Raw genomic sequence first — 20,100 nt, 5'->3', positions numbered from 1 at the left:
AAGGTCCTCGGAGTGGGTGGGAAACAAAAGAAACAATTTTTAGGCATTGAAGAGATCAACAAAAAGGCAACTGTACAGTGAACAAAATTTTCTTTTTAGTGTCTGCTTGGCTGCTTCTTTTGATTTCTTTCAATTCCGTCAGTACCTTGCGCAGTGTCAGCAGCGAGTCGAGGTACTGTGAACGTATGCTATATCAAATCTTGCCTTCTTACTGTTTTCTGCGTCCTTGTTGTGTAGAAGTAACACACACTGGAACAAAGACGGAAACAAAGAGGAAAAGAAGCGTTTGTAGTCCAGTAGCCAAAAGCCTAAAATATGAAGTCCAAGTGAAACCAGGTCGGCAGCCAAAAAAATAACACAAAAAACAGAGAGAATAAGAATCTGGGAGGAAAAGGGCAAAAAAAAAAAAAAAAAAAAACAGAATACTGTATACTCCAACACAAGCAAATTAAACACCATTTTTGTTTGTGGTTTCAGGCTTGCTACTTGCAAGTGCGCACAAGCCCATATTAGACTGTCAAAATTAACTGCTAAGAACCAAACAAACTCTCAGGCAGAATACCATCAGATAAGGGATTTATACACCAGGAAATGTAACGCTAACTGATCAAGTTACATATGATTGGAAAGACAAAAATAGATCAATTGCTAGCAGACCGTAGCTTTGAGCAACCATAAATGGTTTCTGTAACCAGCAATACATGGTAAACCAATTGTATCAATCGTTGTAGGATCTATAGCTCAACTATGACATGGACTGTCTTACCAAGCATCTCAAACTTTCAGGTATATACAAGTGTTGGATAAGGAACAAAAAAGAAAGCATGGGGAAGTGCCCAAATATAGCACTCAATGAAACTATAATACGTACTGCATTGCAATGCTAGGAACCAAGTACAAGACCCTCTCGGACAATATTGGTCACACGAAGGACAGCCTGAGCACTTAAAGGTGAAAGTTTTGTCTGACAGAAATTCTCCCAGGAAGTCACCTCCCGATCGTCAGACACTCCATTTGCACTCAAGATATGAGATTTCTCGTACATGGTCTGTAGCTCCACCAGTAGACCTCGAGCAGCCTCCCTGGACTCCGGGAGCTGGTCACTTAGCTGGGATGCTGCTACTTCTATTAGTTTGTCAATTCCATATGCTTTAATCCCCTCTATATCCTGTAAAAGAGAAGAAAGCTCATAACACAATGGTCCAAGATGTCCATACTTCAAGAGGAAAGGAAATGACATCTAGTAGACAATTAAAATTTTTGCCTTCCAAATTAATGAATTTAACTTAATTATTCCTCCAATTAGAAAAATGCAGTAATTTTTGCCCCTCCCTTTTTTGGCTGCTACTAAATTTATCCAGAGTTGACAATACTTGCAAGGCCAAGAGGCCAATACTCCACTTGCACGCGTGTTAAACTGAAGGAAAGACCCGTAGCATACTTGTTAGCAATTAATGTGCTAGGATAGTAGAAATGTTGTTGCACAAAATTTTCATTCCATAATTTGGCTCCAGCAGAATAGTACAATAAGAATTTCCTAAAATCCAATTCTGCATCAATCGATGTGACTTTCTTTGAATGATTCTTCCAAGAACAAAGTGTAGTCTACATGGTCTAAGAACAACTTCAATAAGCAAATAGAAGGGCAAAAACGAGAAGACAATTCGAGCACTTGAAGATGTTCTTTTCGGGATAAGGAACTATGCAGAAAAACAGACAAAATAAGGTAGTTTCAGCATCAAACTCAATAATGGTAAAGATAAACCTCTTACCAGTCTTGGTACACTACGAGAAAAGCACATAGCCGCCTTTGCTCGAATTCTTGGATTCCTATTCTTAAGATAAGGTTGCAATTTGGGCAACAATGAAACAGGAGAAACCCAGGTAGTCATGGAGACTAAAGCTCTCTCAGCTGCCTCACATACAAATCTTTTGTCTTGTGAAGCTTTGAGAAGAAGTTGTACGAGCTAAACGTTAACAGAATGCCAGAAACAAAGTAAAGTTAGAAACTACATTAAGAGAAAACCCACCATGTAGAGAACCATGCAACACATTACAGCAGACATTAAATTGCAAGAACTGTATATACCATTGGATCCAATGAATCAATTATGTTGTCACCATATGCTTTGAAAATGTCGGAAGATGTCATAATTGCAGTTTTACAAACAGCACTTCTTGGATTCTTCAAGGACTTCACAATTAGGGTAACCACCTTTCCCCTATTCACCAAAAGAAAAATCAATTGGAATCATCGTAAGGAATTGCTAAAAACATCTTTTCATATGAAAGAAAAGACTAATGGATCACACAATGTTCTACTCATGTCAGCATAGTGAATAGCAGAACTTACAAAATGTCAAGCATCATTTCCTTGTGAAATATAGACAACCTTCTTACATCATTTAGTGCCTCACACACCAAAACCCAATCCTTGGAGTCTAGTCCGGCTAAGAGTGTCTGAGACAAACCAAAAATGTCAATGATTGTACAGCTTGTTCGATATAACCCAACAATTAAGAGAATCTACTGTCAGTTATCAAGCTAGGGATGGGACACCTGCTTTGTTTGATAGCAAAATGATCTGTGTACACGTATACCTTCAAACTCATTTCCAGATCTTCTACATCTTTCAGATTCTCTGATTCAATGTATTCCACTTCAGAGTTTCCCACCTCCGGCACAGAATTCCCTACTCCATTGACATTCATAGGATTCTCAACCCCTGGTGAAGAAACTTTTTTTTGACTGTCTTCAAGATTTTCACCAGTTTGCTCGATCTCAGGCTTGAGGCTCCCATTACTGGTATTTTTGTTCTTCCTTCCAGATTCAGGCAACATATTGAGATCTTTAAGAGCTTTCTCAGACATGATGTAGGCTCAGGAACCCCTAAAAGAATAAAACTGATATCTACAGCTATCAATTCTTCAATACTGAAGTGATTGAGCAGAACCATCATCAAGAGAGAAAAGTGGAGCCACTTAACAGTGAGAAAATCTAGGCAGAAATTCGATGTGCCTTGCATCCTATAGATAATATGACAGTCTGCAAGCAACATATTTCAAGACCTTTCTATATAGTTTACATTTTAGTTCTTCACTGCTTTCTGTGAAAATGATATAGCTTAAAACCTGAATCTTCAAGTTCAATATATGGAAACCAGATTATATCAAACCTATGGATCATTGATTTTCTAGAGCTTTGCAACTTTCCCTGTTCCGCTCCATCACCATATCTGACATGTTTATAGCAAACTCATGCTATCAATAGAAAGTGAAATGTTCTGAGATATTAACTTTTCGTCAAAACTCCTTCAAAATAAACCAGAAATCAGAGTCCCTAACTGACACCTTCTTAATAGGTTTCAGCAGATTATACACTTGTTCAACACTTGATCAGGTAACATTCTACAGGGCTCATTCCATTATCCAATTAAATTCTTCCGACTCTACTGCGAGCTTGGGTGTGTACACTTAGGCTTTCGAAAACAAATTGCCCAACACTGGGCACTCACTCCTGTACTTCAACTAATCCAAATTATAGTTAAATCCAGCCCACAGCAAGCACATTTGTATTCGACCAGTAGCAACTCGCGTACAATTTATTGCATTCAAATTAAAAAAGGGAGAAATGACTTCACAGAACATAATGCACATCTCTATCTAATTAGTTCATCTCAATGAATATTAATCTCAAACCAGGAAATCACAAAGTAACATGCACATCAACATTACTATGTTGTAACACTCATTAGACCAGATCAAGTAACATACAGCGCCGCCAATTCAGTTCAAGAGCGAATGACTATAGAAGTGAAAGACACAGAGTATTTTTCCGACATAAATATCAAAAATCAATCAAGCTAATCTGTCAGGAACGTATCGCACTGAGCAACAATCACATAAACGAAAATCCAGTATCGTTCTCGTTTTAAACAAAATTGCCAATCAGCAAAGTCGTCTAACTAGAGATCTGTCATTTCCATTTCGGAGGAAAAGCAGAGAAGAAGAAGAAAGCCGAAATATAAGCAAGTGAAAAGAAAAAATGCAAGCATGGTGACAAGAACAAAAGTCAAGTGCGAGCGCGCTATGAAGAAGATCTCAGTGTAGAATTTGCAATTACAATTTAAGAAAAATGACAAGGAACGGTACGAAATTAAAATTCAGCATGACAAAACATCGAATTCTTGCACTACCACACAGCATTTTGAAAAAACATCACTAAAAATCGCTAGAATGAAACGCAATACAACTAACCAGTTGTGTAAATTTGTGGATAAAGCGAGAAAGATTACCGCAGACGAGGATATGCACTGATCGACTTCTGCAGATATGAAAGCGCCGGAGCAGGACACAAAAAAAAAATTAAGTTAAGCGATGGAGAGAGAGAGTTTATGCTTAAAAAGAAAGAGATGGGAGGATTCGGATGTTAAATTGTGTATCTAGTGGTTGAATGGATTCATTCATTCGGATATATAAAAAAGGAGGAAGGGAGGGATTATGTGGGATTTAGTGTTTAGTGTATGTAACCGGCGAAAGGCGGTGTCATGTGAGACGGCCGAAATTTGCTACTTGTCAGTATTACTATATGCTGCCCCAATCGGGCCGGCAAGCACGGGCACTTGACATGTGACCGCCGTGGGAAGAAAGAGAGAGAGAGAGAGTCAGTCAAGAAGGACTTATTAAATTCATCAAACCCGCTGTGTGACTCTGCCTAAATTACCCCTTGCGATATTCGCTTGCAAAGTGTCTGCCTTCTCAAAGTGTATGCTCAATGGTGTACCTACAACCTTGCTGGCTTGCACTCCTAATTTTAGCCCGACTTTGCCCTTTCAATCCAATCCCTGCTGTTTGAAATCTCTCTGAATTATTATGGAATAATATTCGAAAATTATTTCTATTTTGATCGTTTCTTCAAATTTCAAGTTTATCGAATCTATTATTGATTTTAGAGAAAAGAATAAGCATATAAAGTAAGAACAAACTTTATATACACTGATTGATAGTAGTGTATACATAATCGCTGACATATATGTAAAAATTGAATTTTATATAATTGTTATTCATTCAATATTGACAATGTATGTATACACAGCGAGTGTAGAATAAAAACATTACTTTAGAATCACTCGAAAAAGAAAAAAATCTTTTTATATATTTAACTAAATTTTAAAACTAATCATTTTTTTTAATAAGTTTTGTATTTTATCTTTCTATATCTAAAGCTGCATCATTGCAAATTTGATTAAAGATTTAGCTAAATTCTTGTATGCATTCATCCTCTAGTGGATGCACTATTAATATATATATATATATATATATATATATATAAAGATTAATATTTATTTTTAACTATAAATTATTTCAATTAATTAATCTTTTTAACAATAGTAGGAATCATCCTTTTGGAGAAAAAATTAATGACATCTAATTTTAAGCAGCCAAAAATTTATTTTGAGGAGATGCGACTGGAAATTGACTGCAGCAGTCCAACTGGGATAGACCAATCCCCCTCCCCCCCAACACCAAGGTTCGTGACTGGTGTACGGCTGTACGCCGTGAGGAAAAGTACGTAGGAATAGCGCGACGGCGTCAGGCGACGTCCAATTATAAATTATTTGTAGTAAATAGATAGAGATGAGAGGGAGAGAGAGAGAGAGAGAGAGTGTGCGTGCGTGTGTTCGTTTACTGGTCACAATTTTGAACTGACGCTTCAACCACAGGGCGATGCAATTTTGAATTGATGCAGCATCATTTTGACTAGGACTCTTGCTCTTTCTCCCCCAGGACCCCCATTAATTAATCCGTTCTTCTCATGCCAAGGCATTAATACACAAAATCTTTTTTATAACTTTTCGATCGTCTTTTACAATTAGTAAAATGATTACAGGAATCGTGATCTTCAATTTTCTGTTGTTTCAAAATCATGATCCTCCTTGTATCGTATGCGTGTTACGTTATCAAGATATAGGATTCCGAGTTTGATGGAAAATCTTTTTTTTTTTTTTTGAAAGAAAGAAAAAGAAAACATGTCCTGGAGTAAATTAATACGGTCTGGACCGCAACGTTAGTATAGTTACAGACTATTGCAGCACATCTCAATCACGTGCACAAGTGATCTCTTTTTGTTTTTTTGATAAAAAATAGTTTGGATGAATTCGACTCCGATCACCACTGCAGATCGGGACATGCCTCCAGAATCATAGGTCTTTTACAAAAATTTTTACAGATCGTCTATCAATATAGCTTTTACATCGACAATGAGATTCAAACACATGATTTTTTATGCGGAAGCAATTCGTTTTTATCAATTGAACCAACTTATGTTGACATGTGTACAAGTGATCGATCAGATATTTGATTGACCTAAACATAGGCCTATGTTCTAGAGTTAGGCCTATCAACGATTCGGGTCTGGATTCGAGTCGGGATAGAACTACTATTCTTTTTTTCAAATATGGGTTGAAATATAATTCCATTATCAGACTTGGACTCGTACTTATTTATTTTTTTAAAAAAATGGCAACTGCATGCGAAATATAGGATTTCGATCCGAACCCGTTTAAATAGATTAATAATTGATAAATATAAATATTTATTAATATAATAATACTTCTTTTCCCAAATTACGAAACCCAAATGTTTCATACAAATTGCAAAATTTTGTTAGGTATTGTTTTTATCAGTTAGATCAACCTGACTCGAGACATATCAGACCCAGTTACGAGATTACAAGTACAAGACAGCGAACGAGTATATTATAGCCGATTCGGGTCCATAATGTTCAATTTCGACTCGTATTCGACCCATTGACAGGTCTGTATAAAGCTATTTGCTTTCATTTTATTTTTATTACTTTTTAAAGGCTAGAGAATATGACATGTTCTGTTTTGCAGTTGAAGTTTGAGGCTTAACTCGAGAGCAAATGAAGCAGCGCCAATAGCTGAAGTTTGAAAGGACCTTTGAATTGTTGAATTCTGGTGCGCAATTTTGCCAGAAGATCGGCACTTCTTTAAGCCTCGCGGTAAAATGCGATTCTCATCCACTTTAATATGCTGGAATCCAATCATGAGGAACCTCCAATCCGTAAGAATAGGTGCCAAAATTATAACGTAACATAAGTAATAATTTCGAGGGACAGGTTGTGACATTGTTGGAATTGATTGACATGACCAAGCTTATAAAAACCCAGCGAGGGTGTCTACTTGTAACAGTAGCACATGGGAGCCAACCTGTTACAGTATTGCCAGTAATTATCAGATCTAATATTTTATCAGTGAAGCCAAAGAAATGAAAATTGTTATCCGCCGAATGTTTCTTTAACTAGAAAATACACGAGAATAAAAGGAGGTTTTATAGGTTGTTATCCAAACATATAGAAAATAATTTTGGAAAAATTTGCTATCCAAACATATAGATTCCTTCTTTTTTTTTTTTTTGGGCACATATTTTTCGGTGTGTGCGCGTATGTTGCTTATGTTCCCACTTCTATAATATTTGTAGTTAAATTTTTGGATTCTACGAACCTGACTGGGGAAGAAAAGCAAAAAAAAATTGGTCGTCCTGGGCCAAGCTTCTAGGCCGGATGCGGGGCGGCGCTTGTTAGTTGGACTACTGATACAGCAATCAAATTTCATCGGGGCCCTTTAAAGGTCCATCGTCCAAACCCAGACCTAGAGACCGCCAACTCCTTCCAATTCTTCTTATCAAGAACTTTAATTTAATGCAGAGTAAAAAGAAAAAATTGTAGGTGCATGCAACACTTAAAACCAAAGCACTTGGTTTTTTTATTTATAATTTTATATCCGCAGGCAACACACAGGTCACCTTCTGCTGGGGAGTCATTTTGTCCTACAAGTAATTGCTCTGAGACTCCAAAAGCGACCACCGGAAATATATACTGCTATTACATGACACGGAGCAATACAAGGCTACGGCGTTTTCTTGTACAGCGGTGTAAATTGACCTATGACCAGACCCACCAGCCCACCGGCTCTCCCTCCTGGTTTTGCTGTTCAGCAGCCACAAACACATTGGACAAGTAATTCTGGCCATTGTCACTGCCATCGTCTTCTTCCGATTGAACACCATCGGCTGCTGGAGTAACACATCCAGCTGCGTAATCATCACAAGGGAAGTAAGAATCACCACTGTCCACCAGCTGAGGACCATCCTCATCTACCACCGCACTCCCACCGCTTCCAGTACTCAGGCGGTCCTCCACTTTCACATTGAACTGAGGGTCCGAAGCAAGGAGCTCATCCACTGGAAGTGCATCAGATTTCTGTTTTGAGCGGGGTTCTACAACCACCTCTTTGCCCTGCTGCAGCTTCTCGGTCAAGGAAAGAACCTGTTTTGATGCAACAAGGAGGTCACTTCTCCGCCAAGCAAGCATCAGATCACATGCACTGTTTTTTACTTGCTCATCTGATGATCTTAGCCTGGCAGTCAGTTTCTTCCAGAAAATCAACTCCCCCCACCACAGAGCACACACACACACACAGATGCCTTTTAAGTGATATATAATTGATGGTTATCATTATAGAATTTGTTGCCTTTTCCACTATTCCATCATCAGGTATTTCTCATCTAAAAAGGAGGATTCTTGGCATATTTTGAAGGAACTACCGAGGTATATTCTCCTTTAGGGATTAAAAATTAAGATGGTCCTCAGAAATTAGAAGAAAAGATGCTAACTTCCATTTATTTGATTGGGAATCCTACTGTTGAACTTGTGACACCGAGAAGGGGCATCCACACGAAGGTCCCATTCATTTTGCGGATTACAATTGGTGGCCTCGTACAACGTATGAAATATATGAATTAACAAATCGTCATTGTCTCCAGTAATAAGAAAAATTTATCATCTAGTGAGTAAGAAGCCTCCGATAAGATTCTATGCGTGATTTACCGTGTTGGGTGGTAGTGGTAGTAACAAACTCAACTGTTAGCCAACACGAAACATTTACAGATAGAGATCAGTCCAATCAATCGGGAAACATAAGCGATGACTCGAACACTGAAGAGTAACAAAGGGTCTCGTCGAGGTTGAATTGCAGTTTTGGACATAATTAGATTAGTAGCAAGTTATACCTCAGTTTTGAGCTTTTCATTCTCTTTGACTACAGAGTCGTAGTCAGACCGAAGGGAATCATAGGAAGATTTGACTTGATCATAGTCCCTCTCAAGCTGTTTGGTCTTCCAGCGGGCACGGCGGTTCTGGAACCACACGGCCACCTGCCTGGGCTGCAAGCCCAGCTTCTTGGCCAGCTGGGTTTTCCGCTCTGGCTCCAGTTTGTTTTCAGCCTCAAAGCTCTTTTCCAGCAAGTGCACCTATATCCACCACCACAATAACATCCCTTAGCGCTCCATATTTTCAGGCAAATCAACAAAAAAAAAAAAAAAAAAAAAGAAATTCTTCTGCTTCCAAGCATATCAGATATGATTCACTACTACAAAATCCTGAATAATATATTCTTTTTCAAGATATGACGTGAATTTGAGGTCAATGAAATCGTAAGGATACGCGATACCGAGAGGGTATATTTGTAGGTATAAATCAAGCGTGAGATGCCAACTGAGTGGTGCACTCTTATCTCAAGAGAACCTAAAGCAAGAGCAAACATATTTGCACGTACATGAGGAATCAAGAACGTCATGCCTCGATGTCAAAACCCAATCGGCACAGTTATGTGAAAAAATGAATAAACAAATGCCATAATGGAGACTTGAATGACCTGCTCAGGAGTTAGGCGGCGCTTTTTCTCGGCCAACTGCTCTTCGTAATATTCTTCGTCGAAGAGTTCTTCCGGCGAGCGGAGAAAAGGTCTCCTCTTCAAGGTTTCCTCCACGTTCAACACCGATCTTGCTCCTATACACCACATGCATGATGATGGCACCATCAAAAAAAAAAAAAAGGAGCTTTCTAGTACAACTTAGTTTTTCTATGCCAAAAAAAAAAAAAAAGCTTTCCTCCATCATGATCCAACCTATAAAGGTTAATCTCTGAATAATACCCGCTTTTCATGGCAATCATGATTACATGATCAAAATTTTTAAACCATAATCTCAAAGATCAACGATGGGTAAAATGGTGCTAATAACCTCCATCATGATCTCAAATTTTTTAAATGGCGCTAATAGTTTTTTTTTTCCAAGCGTAAAATATGTGAATTTTACGTAGAACTAACCGATAAAATGAGACCAATTTTAAAAAAAAAAAAAAACAGTGGCAGTAAAAAAAAAAATTTTACCGGGGAATACTGGATTACCACTTCCGAGGAACAACATGTTGCCGTGGCACGATGGATCAAAGTAGATACGCCCGGAATCCATTGCACTAGTATAGTTAGTTACAAGTATATGTTTCAGATCTCCGGCGAAAGACGTCACACACCAGGGTTATTGATGCGGGGGTGTGAGTGAGGTGAAGACGGGTAGTGATCTTTGGGTAGGTGAGGTGAAAGTATTGAAACGACGACGAGACGTGGTTACGTTTATCGTGTACTTACTTAATAGGGATGTTTGTTTTTGATTAGAAAAGCATGAGCTTGTGGCGGAAGAAACTGGTGCTCCACAGCAACCTCGCCGGAGTTTCCAGAGGACATATGCAAAATCCCATCATGCCAGATATAACCGTACCCAGCTCCGCCGGCGACTCTTTATCGGTGAATTTCTCAACCGCAGCAGGCTAGCTAGTAATCTGCTGCTTCCGGAAGAAACAAGACTACCGTACAACTGTATTTCGGGGGTATATTAGGTAATTCAATCGAAAAATCTGTGGTCGCTGGGATTGCTCCTTCTCTGCACTTGCTAATGGTCTGGGTAGGTATATTTTGCAGCTAAAGTCGAAAGAGGCAAGGAGAGGGCATTTTATAGCCGTAATATCATGGTGAAGTTACGAATTTGACCCTCAGGAGTTTGCATTTTGCACGCACTTACCAATCTGGAGTGTGTTTGGATTGTAAATTATTTGAAATATTTTTATTGTAATACTTATTATGATGTGATTTATATGAAATAAAAAAATAATTAAAAATATATTAAAAATTATAATAATAATATAAATAAATATATTTAGATAAATAATCTCCTCTCCAAACACACTCCCGGTGATCCAATGGTCCGATAGGGGGGGGTGTTTGAGTAAATTGGGTCGTGCTTGATGGATGGAAAACGGGTGATGAGTAACTTGCGCGCACGTGACTGGGGAACCTCCTCAATTTGGGGACTAGGGACATTGGGAATCCGGAATCGGAAGGCCAGTGCCAGATCAGATGGGGAGAGAGAGAGAGAACCATAAATAGTGCCCAGCGTCTGCGGTCGGGGGGTTGTCGGCTGCGGTTAAAAACTAAAAAGCCATCTTCTTCCTGCCAGAGTTTCTTTTTTTTGGCGGTTGTAATTACACAAACTCTGCCTAGATTGAATTATCTCAGGCCTGGTTTGGATTGCAATTTTTTCTTGAAAAAAATTGCTACGTTTAAGTGGATATTATTTTAATATTTTTTATTTTATATATATTAAATTATTATAATAATTTTTATATAAAAAATTAAAAAAATGCAATCCAAACGAGCCTCTAGGTTCATAAGCCTACGTGAGTAATACATTATTGGACTATATTCTTTATTTGGCACAACCGTGATCCAACGTATGTTATATATATATATATATATATATATATATATATATGTATAAAATTGCATTCAATGGTGTGAGATATACGTACAAATTACAACTCAGCAGCATCATCGTAATCAATCCAAACATTAATAAGTGTGTTTGGATTGTAAGTTACTCCCTCCGTCCCGTTTTGTTAGTTTTGGTTTTTTTTTTTCACACAGAATAAGAAAGTGTAATTAATTTGGTTGGAAACATAAATTTAGATTACTAATTTCCTAAAATACCCTTATGCTAATCACGAAGAGTGCCAATTAATATCAGTTACAGCTAATGGGTTAGTATTGGAAAAGTTCAATGTATTCAATGTAGTGGGTTAGTATTTAATAACAATATATTAATAACAAAATATTTAATAAGGATATTTTAGACAATTTAAAAGATTACTACATTTCTTAATGGGAAAGTGGACTACAATTTGGGACAGACGAAAAAGGAAAACAAGACTATCAAAGTGGGACGGAGGGAGTATTTGAGATATTTTTACTGTAGCACTTTTTGTGATGTGATGTATGTGAGATTAAAAGATAATTTGGAAGATAAAAAGGTGTATTGGAAATTGTAATGATGATGTAAGCAAATATATTTAGGCAAATAATTTACAATCCAAACACACTAATTATTATTAGCCTAAACTCACTTCTCTAATGATATTTTTGAATTCAAAATCTTAGGTTACGTTTGGATTGTATTTTTCATGATTTTTCATGGAAAAAATACTGTAGCGATTTGATGTATGTGAGGGAAAAAAGATAATAGGGAAATGTGATCACAGAAAACAACGTAATTTTCCGACGAAAAGTTGCAATCCAAACACAACCTTAAGTGGTAAGCTCTCAACCTTGATTGTGTTATCACTAAACTAAGGCCTCGATCGACTTCTGAAAAAGAAAAAGCTTAAAATTTCGCGTAGTGATCCTGCATGACGATTATTTCAAAAAACGAGCAACACATATCGTAATTGTGACATTATTATCTAAGCAAAAGTTCGTCAACTGAGACTGAAATATTAAACTGAGGTATGGCTTCACAATGGGAATCTAAGAGGTATGGCTTACCCCAATAATAAAAGGTTTCACAGCGCACCACCCTGGGTCATTAAGTTACTCCAATCGTACCATACACCGACAAATATAATACCACTCCAATCCTGGTGTGGATGCGTTTGGAATGCATTTATTTGTACACAAATTATTTACTTGCATCAAAACTACATTTTTTTTTTTGTTTTTTCAATCAGAGGCATCTATCAACCAAGACACACACATATTTTGCTATCTTTAGACTATTTTCTATTTTTTCTTTCTCTCACTATAAATGGAGTTTATAGGGCAAAGAACAGTGTTATGTGAGATTTCTGTTCTACTCTAATAGTGTAGATTGGAGTAGACTACGGTGACAAAAAAATTGGGCTGTTGTATCTTAGAGACTGACCTGTTGAGATTTACTACACCGGAGATATTCCGTAAGGACCCGAACATCTTAAAGAGAGTGACCTAATCCCCGTTTCAACCTACGCCAAATTTATTTTTTATGGTTCAAATTATTTGCATTTTTTAATGCCATATTGAGGTATGAAATGTTTATTAAATTTTTTATTTAATTTTATTAGAGAAATTATTGTTACTTGTACAATTTATTTTGGTCAAAGAACCAACATATAAAATAGTCAAACATGACCCTTCTTAATTCTTATATTTTGCAGGATTATTACTGTTTATCTTAACCAGCAGCATACTCTGAAGATTGATTGGTACGAGGGATCTGTCCGCATACACCCGTCACAGGTAGTAGTCTAACGTTCAAAGGGATTCTATCTAACTGGGATTGTTGGGCTTGAAGCCTTGCAGTTGCAGCTTGCAGATGATAATGACCAATTTAGCTTCTTTCTAAAGAGTGTATGCGCAGCACAATTTTATTTTGGCATCTAATTCTCAGGTTTTTGAACTTTCAAGAGCACTTATCGGGAGAACCACGTATATTGGGATTTGGAACCCAATGCACAGAATCAAAACTTTTCCTTACCTTAGTAGTGGTGTGGTCGAAAAATTGAAATTGAAACTGGGCAAATTAACGCAATTGGTTTCAAAAAATTTGATTTTCATACAACAAAAATTTTGTTAGTGAATTCATAAATAATAAGATGTCACAATGATGCTCATGATAGCAGTGATTCCAAATTACATACCGTTATCGTTATCTCTTTTTCTTTTGTTTAATTTCTAGGGATAATTGCGGAAATCTCCCCTGAGGTTTCTAACAGTTGCATTCATCTCCCTTGAGGTTTCTAAAACAGCATTTACCTTTCCTAACATGAATTTGGGCCTATAGTTGACATAAGATAGGGTGAATTTACTTCTATATCCTAAGATTTGATATTACTAGTAAACAAATTTGGAATAAAAAAATAGGGGCAATAAACAAGTTTAGAATAACCAATTAAACAAGTTAATTGCTATTTCTTACCTGATTGGGCACTGTAAGTGCACTTATAAAATAGCATCATAAAATAGTGTTAATTGATACCCCAACATGGCATCATTTTGTGATTGAGAATACTTGAAAGAACAATCCAAGTCATATATAATCACATAAGAGAAGCAGAAGCAAAAGCAAAAGAAAATAAACCTCCAAGTAAGGCTTCATAAGAAAATATGTTCTAATAGTTTTGGTTGAGTTCACTTCATCTTAGACATTCACGAAATGGAAGAATAAAGAAAGCAAAAATCAAGCCAAATTTTGAGGATTTTTCGGTTAAAAATTTGCAACAATCAGAAGACAATAGTTAAGCAATCCTTTGTAGTTTCAACTTAATACACAGAGTTTCTATGCACATTAATGGAGAAGAGTTTTTGAAGTTGGTTGTACACATTATATGCTTTAGATTTCTAGATGTATGTTCATTGTTTTTTCTAGTTGTTAGTGCTGCACTTGTTATCTTTGCATTTATATGAGTTTCACTAATTGTTTCCAACTTTTGATTTTATTCATTCTTTTACTAATTCAACCTTACAAGAGGCAAAAGGGGTATAGACGGAACAAAATTATTATCCCTCTTCTCAAAAGACTTTTTTAATGGCACTTTTTGTAACATGGGCTGAATGTACTATCAAAATCTTAAGTTCAGAAGAGGTTAGTGTTATTTTCGAAACCTTATGAGAGGTGAGTGCAACTATTAAAAGCCTCAAGGAGGTTTCTGCAATTATCCCTAATTTCTACCAGACATATATAGGATGCAGCATTGCTTGATTGTTGATTACATAATAAAATGAAACTTCCAAACGGAGAAATTGAATCCAGAGGTTAGACATGGGGAATCTTTTGGATCATCAACTATACTACCATTCATTTTTAGCACCAATTGAAGGATTTCATCCAAACTGGCAGAAGCATGCAAATTGTGTGGAGAACATTTTGGTGCATGTGTGAGCATCTGCTTTGCACATGAAAACAGATTCCACTGCGATTATCACCGACAAATGACGGTGTGCCGCGAGCTTGCAACAAATTTTCGCGCAACATATGTATTGTACGTCAATACTTATACTATAATATATGTCTCTTCTCTCTCTCTCTCTCTCTCTCTATATATATAGCTTCATATTTCATTAGACACTCCTGAACCTGTGCTCGATCGTCATTCAATACTCTTCTTCTAGTACATCTACGTTCGTTTTCAAGAGAGTTAACCACAAAATGAAAGCATGGTTATAGTAAATTTTAAAAGTCGTGCAATGGTGCATACTTTAGTTTAAGAGTAAATCTTGTATACACTGACGATATATATACGATCATAGTTGGATACACGACACATATGCAAAATTTGAGTTTCAAATTCAAATTCGAATTATATGTCATGTATATAATGGTGAAAGTGTATACACTGTCAGTGTATAAAAGATTAATTATTAATTAAAGATGGTAAGCGTACTTGTATCCCTCTAATTCTTTGGTCCAGCCAAGTCTTTTCCTTGACGCGCGCGCGCGCGTGTATATATATCTATATATATATATATATATATATTAATCACACAGGTAACCTGTGGATTGGCTAGAGAAGAAATCCATGCAAATTCAATCGCATTACTATTAGACGATGTGTGTGTATACCTTTTTTGAACTCGTTGCTATTAAACGACGTGTTTATATATCGTTTTGTCAAGAAATCCAAATGTCAAACTAGAGCCCCTACAATAATGTGTTAGTGAAATGGAACGAGTACTGTAGCAAAGTAATCATCGAATGCATTAATCCAATGCATGCATCTTCTTTTTTTTTTTTTTTTTCCCGTGCAGGTACTTCCAACAAATTAGTGAAAATGGTTTCCAGCTGCCCGCTTTCAGCTTAAATCCTGCTGGTTTTGCTGTGAATTGAATCCGGCCACTTCTCTCTCTGTTTTTTTTTTCCCGTTAAAGTAACCGCAATTAATGGGAAAATGGTGGAGGGAGAGAGAAAAGAGACGGTAAGTGGCAGAAAGCTTTAGTGAAGAGGACGTGTGGTGGGCTTTTGAGTGCTCGAGTGAGAGAGGGACAGGCAAAGAAAGGAAGGAAGGTGCCGCAGGGGCGGGGGGATGCATGATGCATGGCTTTTTTGTTTATTCAATTCCTTACGTGCTAAGGTAAGAGCCCATATCAAAATGGAGGTATCTTTTGACCGGAAGGGGATGGATTGGATTGAAGAATTTACTTCTTTTTAACTTTTGTTTCGTCATGGGTTTTCAACTTTGGATAAAGGTAGAAGGGATGATGAGATGGAATTTTGGAACCCCAAATTAAACACCAAACCCAAAGAAAGAGGTAGCTAATTAGCCTAGTAGTAGGAGGTAGGAGAAGGGGAAGTGGGAGAGGCTGCCAAAAGTAATAACTACACCAAGAAAAGAAGGGATCAGGAAGCACCTGATGAGGAACATAATCTGCTTTTTGTGGAGATATTTTAGTTTATGTTATCTGCGTGTTGTGTTCAGTGTAGTGTAAATGTGCGTCTGTATTGTATGGTCGATAAATTCCGAAGATTTTTAATGATCTGAAAGTGGGAGCAAAAGAGAAGGTAGTGCTGCTGCTGCTTTTTTCCTCTAGCATAAGCGAAGCGGGACTTCCTCTCCAAACAAAGACTTGCCCCAGTCGCATATTCTTTTTTTTTTTTTTTTTTCTGAAACGATAAATTATCATATACTAAGGGGAGGGGACATGAAGAAATTCAAAGATAATTCGAAGGGAACTGATGGATGCACTATACATCCATCTGAATTTTTTAAAGCAGAACTACTTTAATGTGGCAAATTGGTGCCGAACTTTAATGCATTGATGGTGGCCACTAGTCCAAAGACCGGTGGTTCCCATACGCATATTCGCTCATCTTCGTATTTGCAGCTCTTGTAGTCCGTAGGAGCCTTACACATTTATCTGCTAGTACTTTTGTCACACTGTTTATACCTTTTCAAAGTAATGTACATATTGCTATGTGCGTTTGAATGATGTGTGTTTTTAAGGAGTTTAGCTAAAATTTTACTATATTTTATTATATAAATTTGTAATGTATTTAGAGAATAATTTTAAATTTTGATATCTTTCATAGGCGGCACCGGGTAGTAGTGTGCTTTGTGGAATTGATGAATCAAGGATAGATATTTTTATCTTCAAAAAAAAAAAATAGTACTCCACTTTTTAACAATGACACCCTCATAACTTGTTTTATTATATAATACAATAAATAAAAATCAGATGATAAAATAATAGTGGAAGTGCCATTTTAAAAAAAAAAAAAAAGTAGAGCACCATTAACAATTTTCCAAAAAAAAAAAAAAAAAGGCATATTACCTTTGTGAACAGAAAAACCTAGACTTCAAATTCTGATTAGCCCAGCTTCCAAGACTAAAGTAAGCGCCACTATTCCTTTTCGGGTGATAGGGGTCTGTCAACGGGTCGGGTCTGGGCCCGGAATAACCAAATCGGATCCGGATTCGACCCGTTTATCCGACGGGTCTTCTACTATACATTTCGGATTCGGGTCCGGGTCAACCCGAAAAAAATTATGAAAATTTATAATTTCTAGTAAAAATGAGAAAAAAATATTTTTGTACACTAATTTCTAACTAATACAAAAAAAACCAAATAAGAAAATAAATCAAATTGACTTTACTCAAATACATCACTCTAATCAAATTATATTGCTAAATATACATATTTTAAATTATTAATCCATTTATATCCGGATTCAGGTCTAATATGGGTCGGAATACTATATTCCGTATTCGACCTATTTTTTTGTTTGACAAAACGGATCCGGATCTGAGTCCGGGTAACGGAATTAAATTCCTGCTCATACCCAAATTAATTTCACGGATCCGGATCCTGTCTAGACCCGGACCATTGACAGGCCTGCTGTATCGCCTGTATGCTACAGTCACAACGGGGTGGACGGGTGAAGGCCCAACCACCTCAATCGGGCCCCTTCAAAAGAAACCTCTACAGAGAAAACATTTTGACACCTTGGGCTGATGGATAGATTTGACTCATCGTGGTTGTAAAATTCATGAACCTCAAACTTGGAGTTTGCACTAACATCGGTATACAAATGTACAAAAATTTTTTTTTTTAAAAAGAGCTATAAATTTTGTGAAAAGTTGAAAGTGAGTAGAGGGGAGAAGAGTCACGGGATAGGGATGAGCATCCTTCAAGGTTTGGTGGAACCTGGTTTTGTCAGCCCAATTTTATTAACTTTTTCATGGAAGAAGCCGAAATCCACCGTCTTTTGTGAATCTGACCAGTCGATGGACCTCCCATGAAGGCCCAAAAGCCCCTGTCAATAACTTTTGAACTGTTGTGCCTGTCCCCAGAGAGAGCAACATCAGTAATAACACTTAGGATGGGATGCATTTTACAGAACTGAAATTTGAAAGTTAAGGTTTGAAATGTAAAATCTGAAATTTGAATTTGTTAAGTGCTAAAATCATAAATATATTTTCTATTAAACAATAAATGAATTGCTTTTCACTTATGTTTTGGAGTAAGTTTTACCTATGCAATCCAAAACCACTTAATTAATTAGTTAATATGTTATATTTTTTTGTAATTAGATACGTCTGGCCATGTTAAGGTATGGCGTTATCAAGTTTAGATACTAAGGATGTGTTTAAATTTGAATCTATTAAGTTATTGAATTGTTAAGAGGTAAATGTGATATATTTAAGTGTATATCATATAAAATGATAAGTGAATAGTTTATTACTTATTTTTTACAGCAATTTTTACCTAAAAAATTTAGTGTCGCTTAATTGATTCATATATTTTAATTTTTACTATTAAATGCGTATGAGCATGTTAAGATCTGAATTTATTAAATTTAATTAATGAATTGGATTATTACCAAACCAACTTTGAGATAAGACTAGTATGGCGGTACAAGTGATGGACTATATCCAACTTAGTACTGTCAGTGCGATCGGAACACCCCGAATTCGGTACATTCAATTCGAGGAAAAAGTCTGATGAGCCCGACTTTTCAACGAGCAGGTCCAAGTTTGGGCATAAAAAGTAGGCTCGAATTAAATATGAGTTAAGTTTGGGTCTCATTAGGTTCAAACTCGAAAACGAGACCAGACTCTTTAATTATCTATATATATATAATAATAATAATATATATAATTTTTATATTTTGATATTATATATACTTATATATTCAAATATATTATTACTAAATATTAAATATATACAAATTACAAAATACAAAAAAAAATCTGAAGACAACTCTATTAGCTTTCTTGAGAGGCAATATTAGTAATGCATAACTGAACTCTGAAACTCTAACTTTTCTTATTGATTGCGTACATTTTTATATTGATATAATATTGATTGATGTCTTTTTGGTCTAGAAACACAAATCGTCAAAGAATGTTTGGATTTAAGTTACACAGCTATGAAAAAGTTCCAAACCTTGAATATGTATTAGTTTATGACCGTATATTTTATTAATATTTTTCATGTATATTGAACGAACTAGATATAAATATTGTTGAAAAGTTTTTTATTTACATACTTTTTAAGAATTAATACTTGTTCATATTTAATTTTAATGTTGTAGTCATCTGAATGTTGAATTAATTTTACAATTTAATAGTTATAATAATTATATTAAGAAAATTAAGCAGTAATGTGTGAGTTCGGAACTTTGGATTAAACTCGAATAAGACTGAAAATTCGAATATTGTGTACGTTGAATATGATTTTCATATTTATTAACCAAAAACTCAAAAATATTACAAATTAAATGAGTTGAATTTGAATTTAGAAAAGCCCGATTTATATGGCTCGATTGACCGGCTTAGTCCAACTTAACCATGTTCGTTCTTTCAATAAAAAAGAAAAACTTACCCATATCCAGAGCGTGAGGTTGACCTAAAGCTGTAGGGTTCATCCATCAACAA

At 36.2% G+C, this 20,100-nt stretch overlaps 2 protein-coding genes across 5 annotated transcripts; both read right to left on the bottom strand.

The window, feature by feature from the left end:
• Positions 1-549: 549 nt before the first annotated feature.
• On the bottom strand, positions 550-4,722 carry LOC113699367 (uncharacterized). Of its 3 annotated transcripts, none has more exons than XM_027219695.2 (6): positions 4,295-4,722; positions 2,601-2,903; positions 2,354-2,460; positions 2,090-2,222; positions 1,773-1,967; positions 550-1,168 (listed from the first exon to the last, which is right to left on the bottom strand). In XM_027219695.2, the coding sequence occupies exons 2-6, from the start codon at positions 2,868-2,870 to the stop codon at positions 884-886; spliced, it is 990 nt and encodes a 329-aa protein (XP_027075496.1). In that variant the 5' UTR covers positions 2,871-2,903; positions 4,295-4,722; the 3' UTR covers positions 550-883. The 3 variants fall into 3 exon arrangements, with proteins under 3 accessions (XP_027075496.1, XP_071913024.1, XP_027075497.1); XM_072056923.1 differs by having other exon boundaries at positions 4,257-4,703; XM_027219696.2 differs by having other exon boundaries at positions 2,601-2,889; positions 4,295-4,703.
• Positions 4,723-7,762: 3,040 nt separating this feature from the next.
• LOC113699070 (homeobox-leucine zipper protein HAT5) lies at positions 7,763-10,842 on the bottom strand. 2 transcript variants are annotated; one of them, XM_027219133.2, is made up of 4 exons: positions 10,253-10,842; positions 9,737-9,870; positions 9,093-9,332; positions 7,763-8,349 (listed from the first exon to the last, which is right to left on the bottom strand). In XM_027219133.2, the coding sequence occupies exons 1-4, from the start codon at positions 10,332-10,334 to the stop codon at positions 7,966-7,968; spliced, it is 840 nt and encodes a 279-aa protein (XP_027074934.1). In that variant the 5' UTR covers positions 10,335-10,842; the 3' UTR covers positions 7,763-7,965. The 2 variants fall into 2 exon arrangements, with proteins under 2 accessions (XP_027074934.1, XP_027074935.1); XM_027219134.2 differs by having other exon boundaries at positions 10,271-10,840.
• Positions 10,843-20,100: the final 9,258 nt, after the last annotated feature.

Source organism: Coffea arabica, chromosome 7c (assembly GCF_036785885.1).
Source record: "Coffea arabica cultivar ET-39 chromosome 7c, Coffea Arabica ET-39 HiFi, whole genome shotgun sequence".
Lineage (NCBI taxonomy): Eukaryota > Viridiplantae > Streptophyta > Magnoliopsida > Gentianales > Rubiaceae > Coffea > Coffea arabica.
This window is presented reverse-complemented; position numbering and strand designations above follow the sequence as displayed.

Excerpts from the sequence above, each read along its gene's own strand:
- LOC113699367 (XM_027219695.2), bottom strand. The coding sequence starts at position 2,870 with ATGTCTGAGAAAGCTCTTAAAGATCTCAATATGTTGCCTGAATCTGGA. Across the intron at positions 2,461-2,600 it reads ATCTGGAAATGAGTTTGAAG|ACACTCTTAGCCGGACTAGA; the intron begins GTATACGTGTAC and ends GGTTTGTCTCAG. Across the intron at positions 1,169-1,772 it reads CTCGTAGTGTACCAAGACTG|GATATAGAGGGGATTAAAGC; the intron begins GTAAGAGGTTTA and ends TCTCTTTTACAG.
- LOC113699070 (XM_027219133.2), bottom strand. The coding sequence starts at position 10,334 with ATGGATTCCGGGCGTATCTACTTTGATCCATCGTGCCACGGCAACATG. Across the intron at positions 9,871-10,252 it reads TGGTAATCCAGTATTCCCCG|GAGCAAGATCGGTGTTGAAC; the intron begins GTAAAATTTTTT and ends TGTGGTGTATAG. Across the intron at positions 8,350-9,092 it reads ATGAAAAGCTCAAAACTGAG|GTTCTTTCCTTGACCGAGAA; the intron begins GTATAACTTGCT and ends GCATCAAAACAG.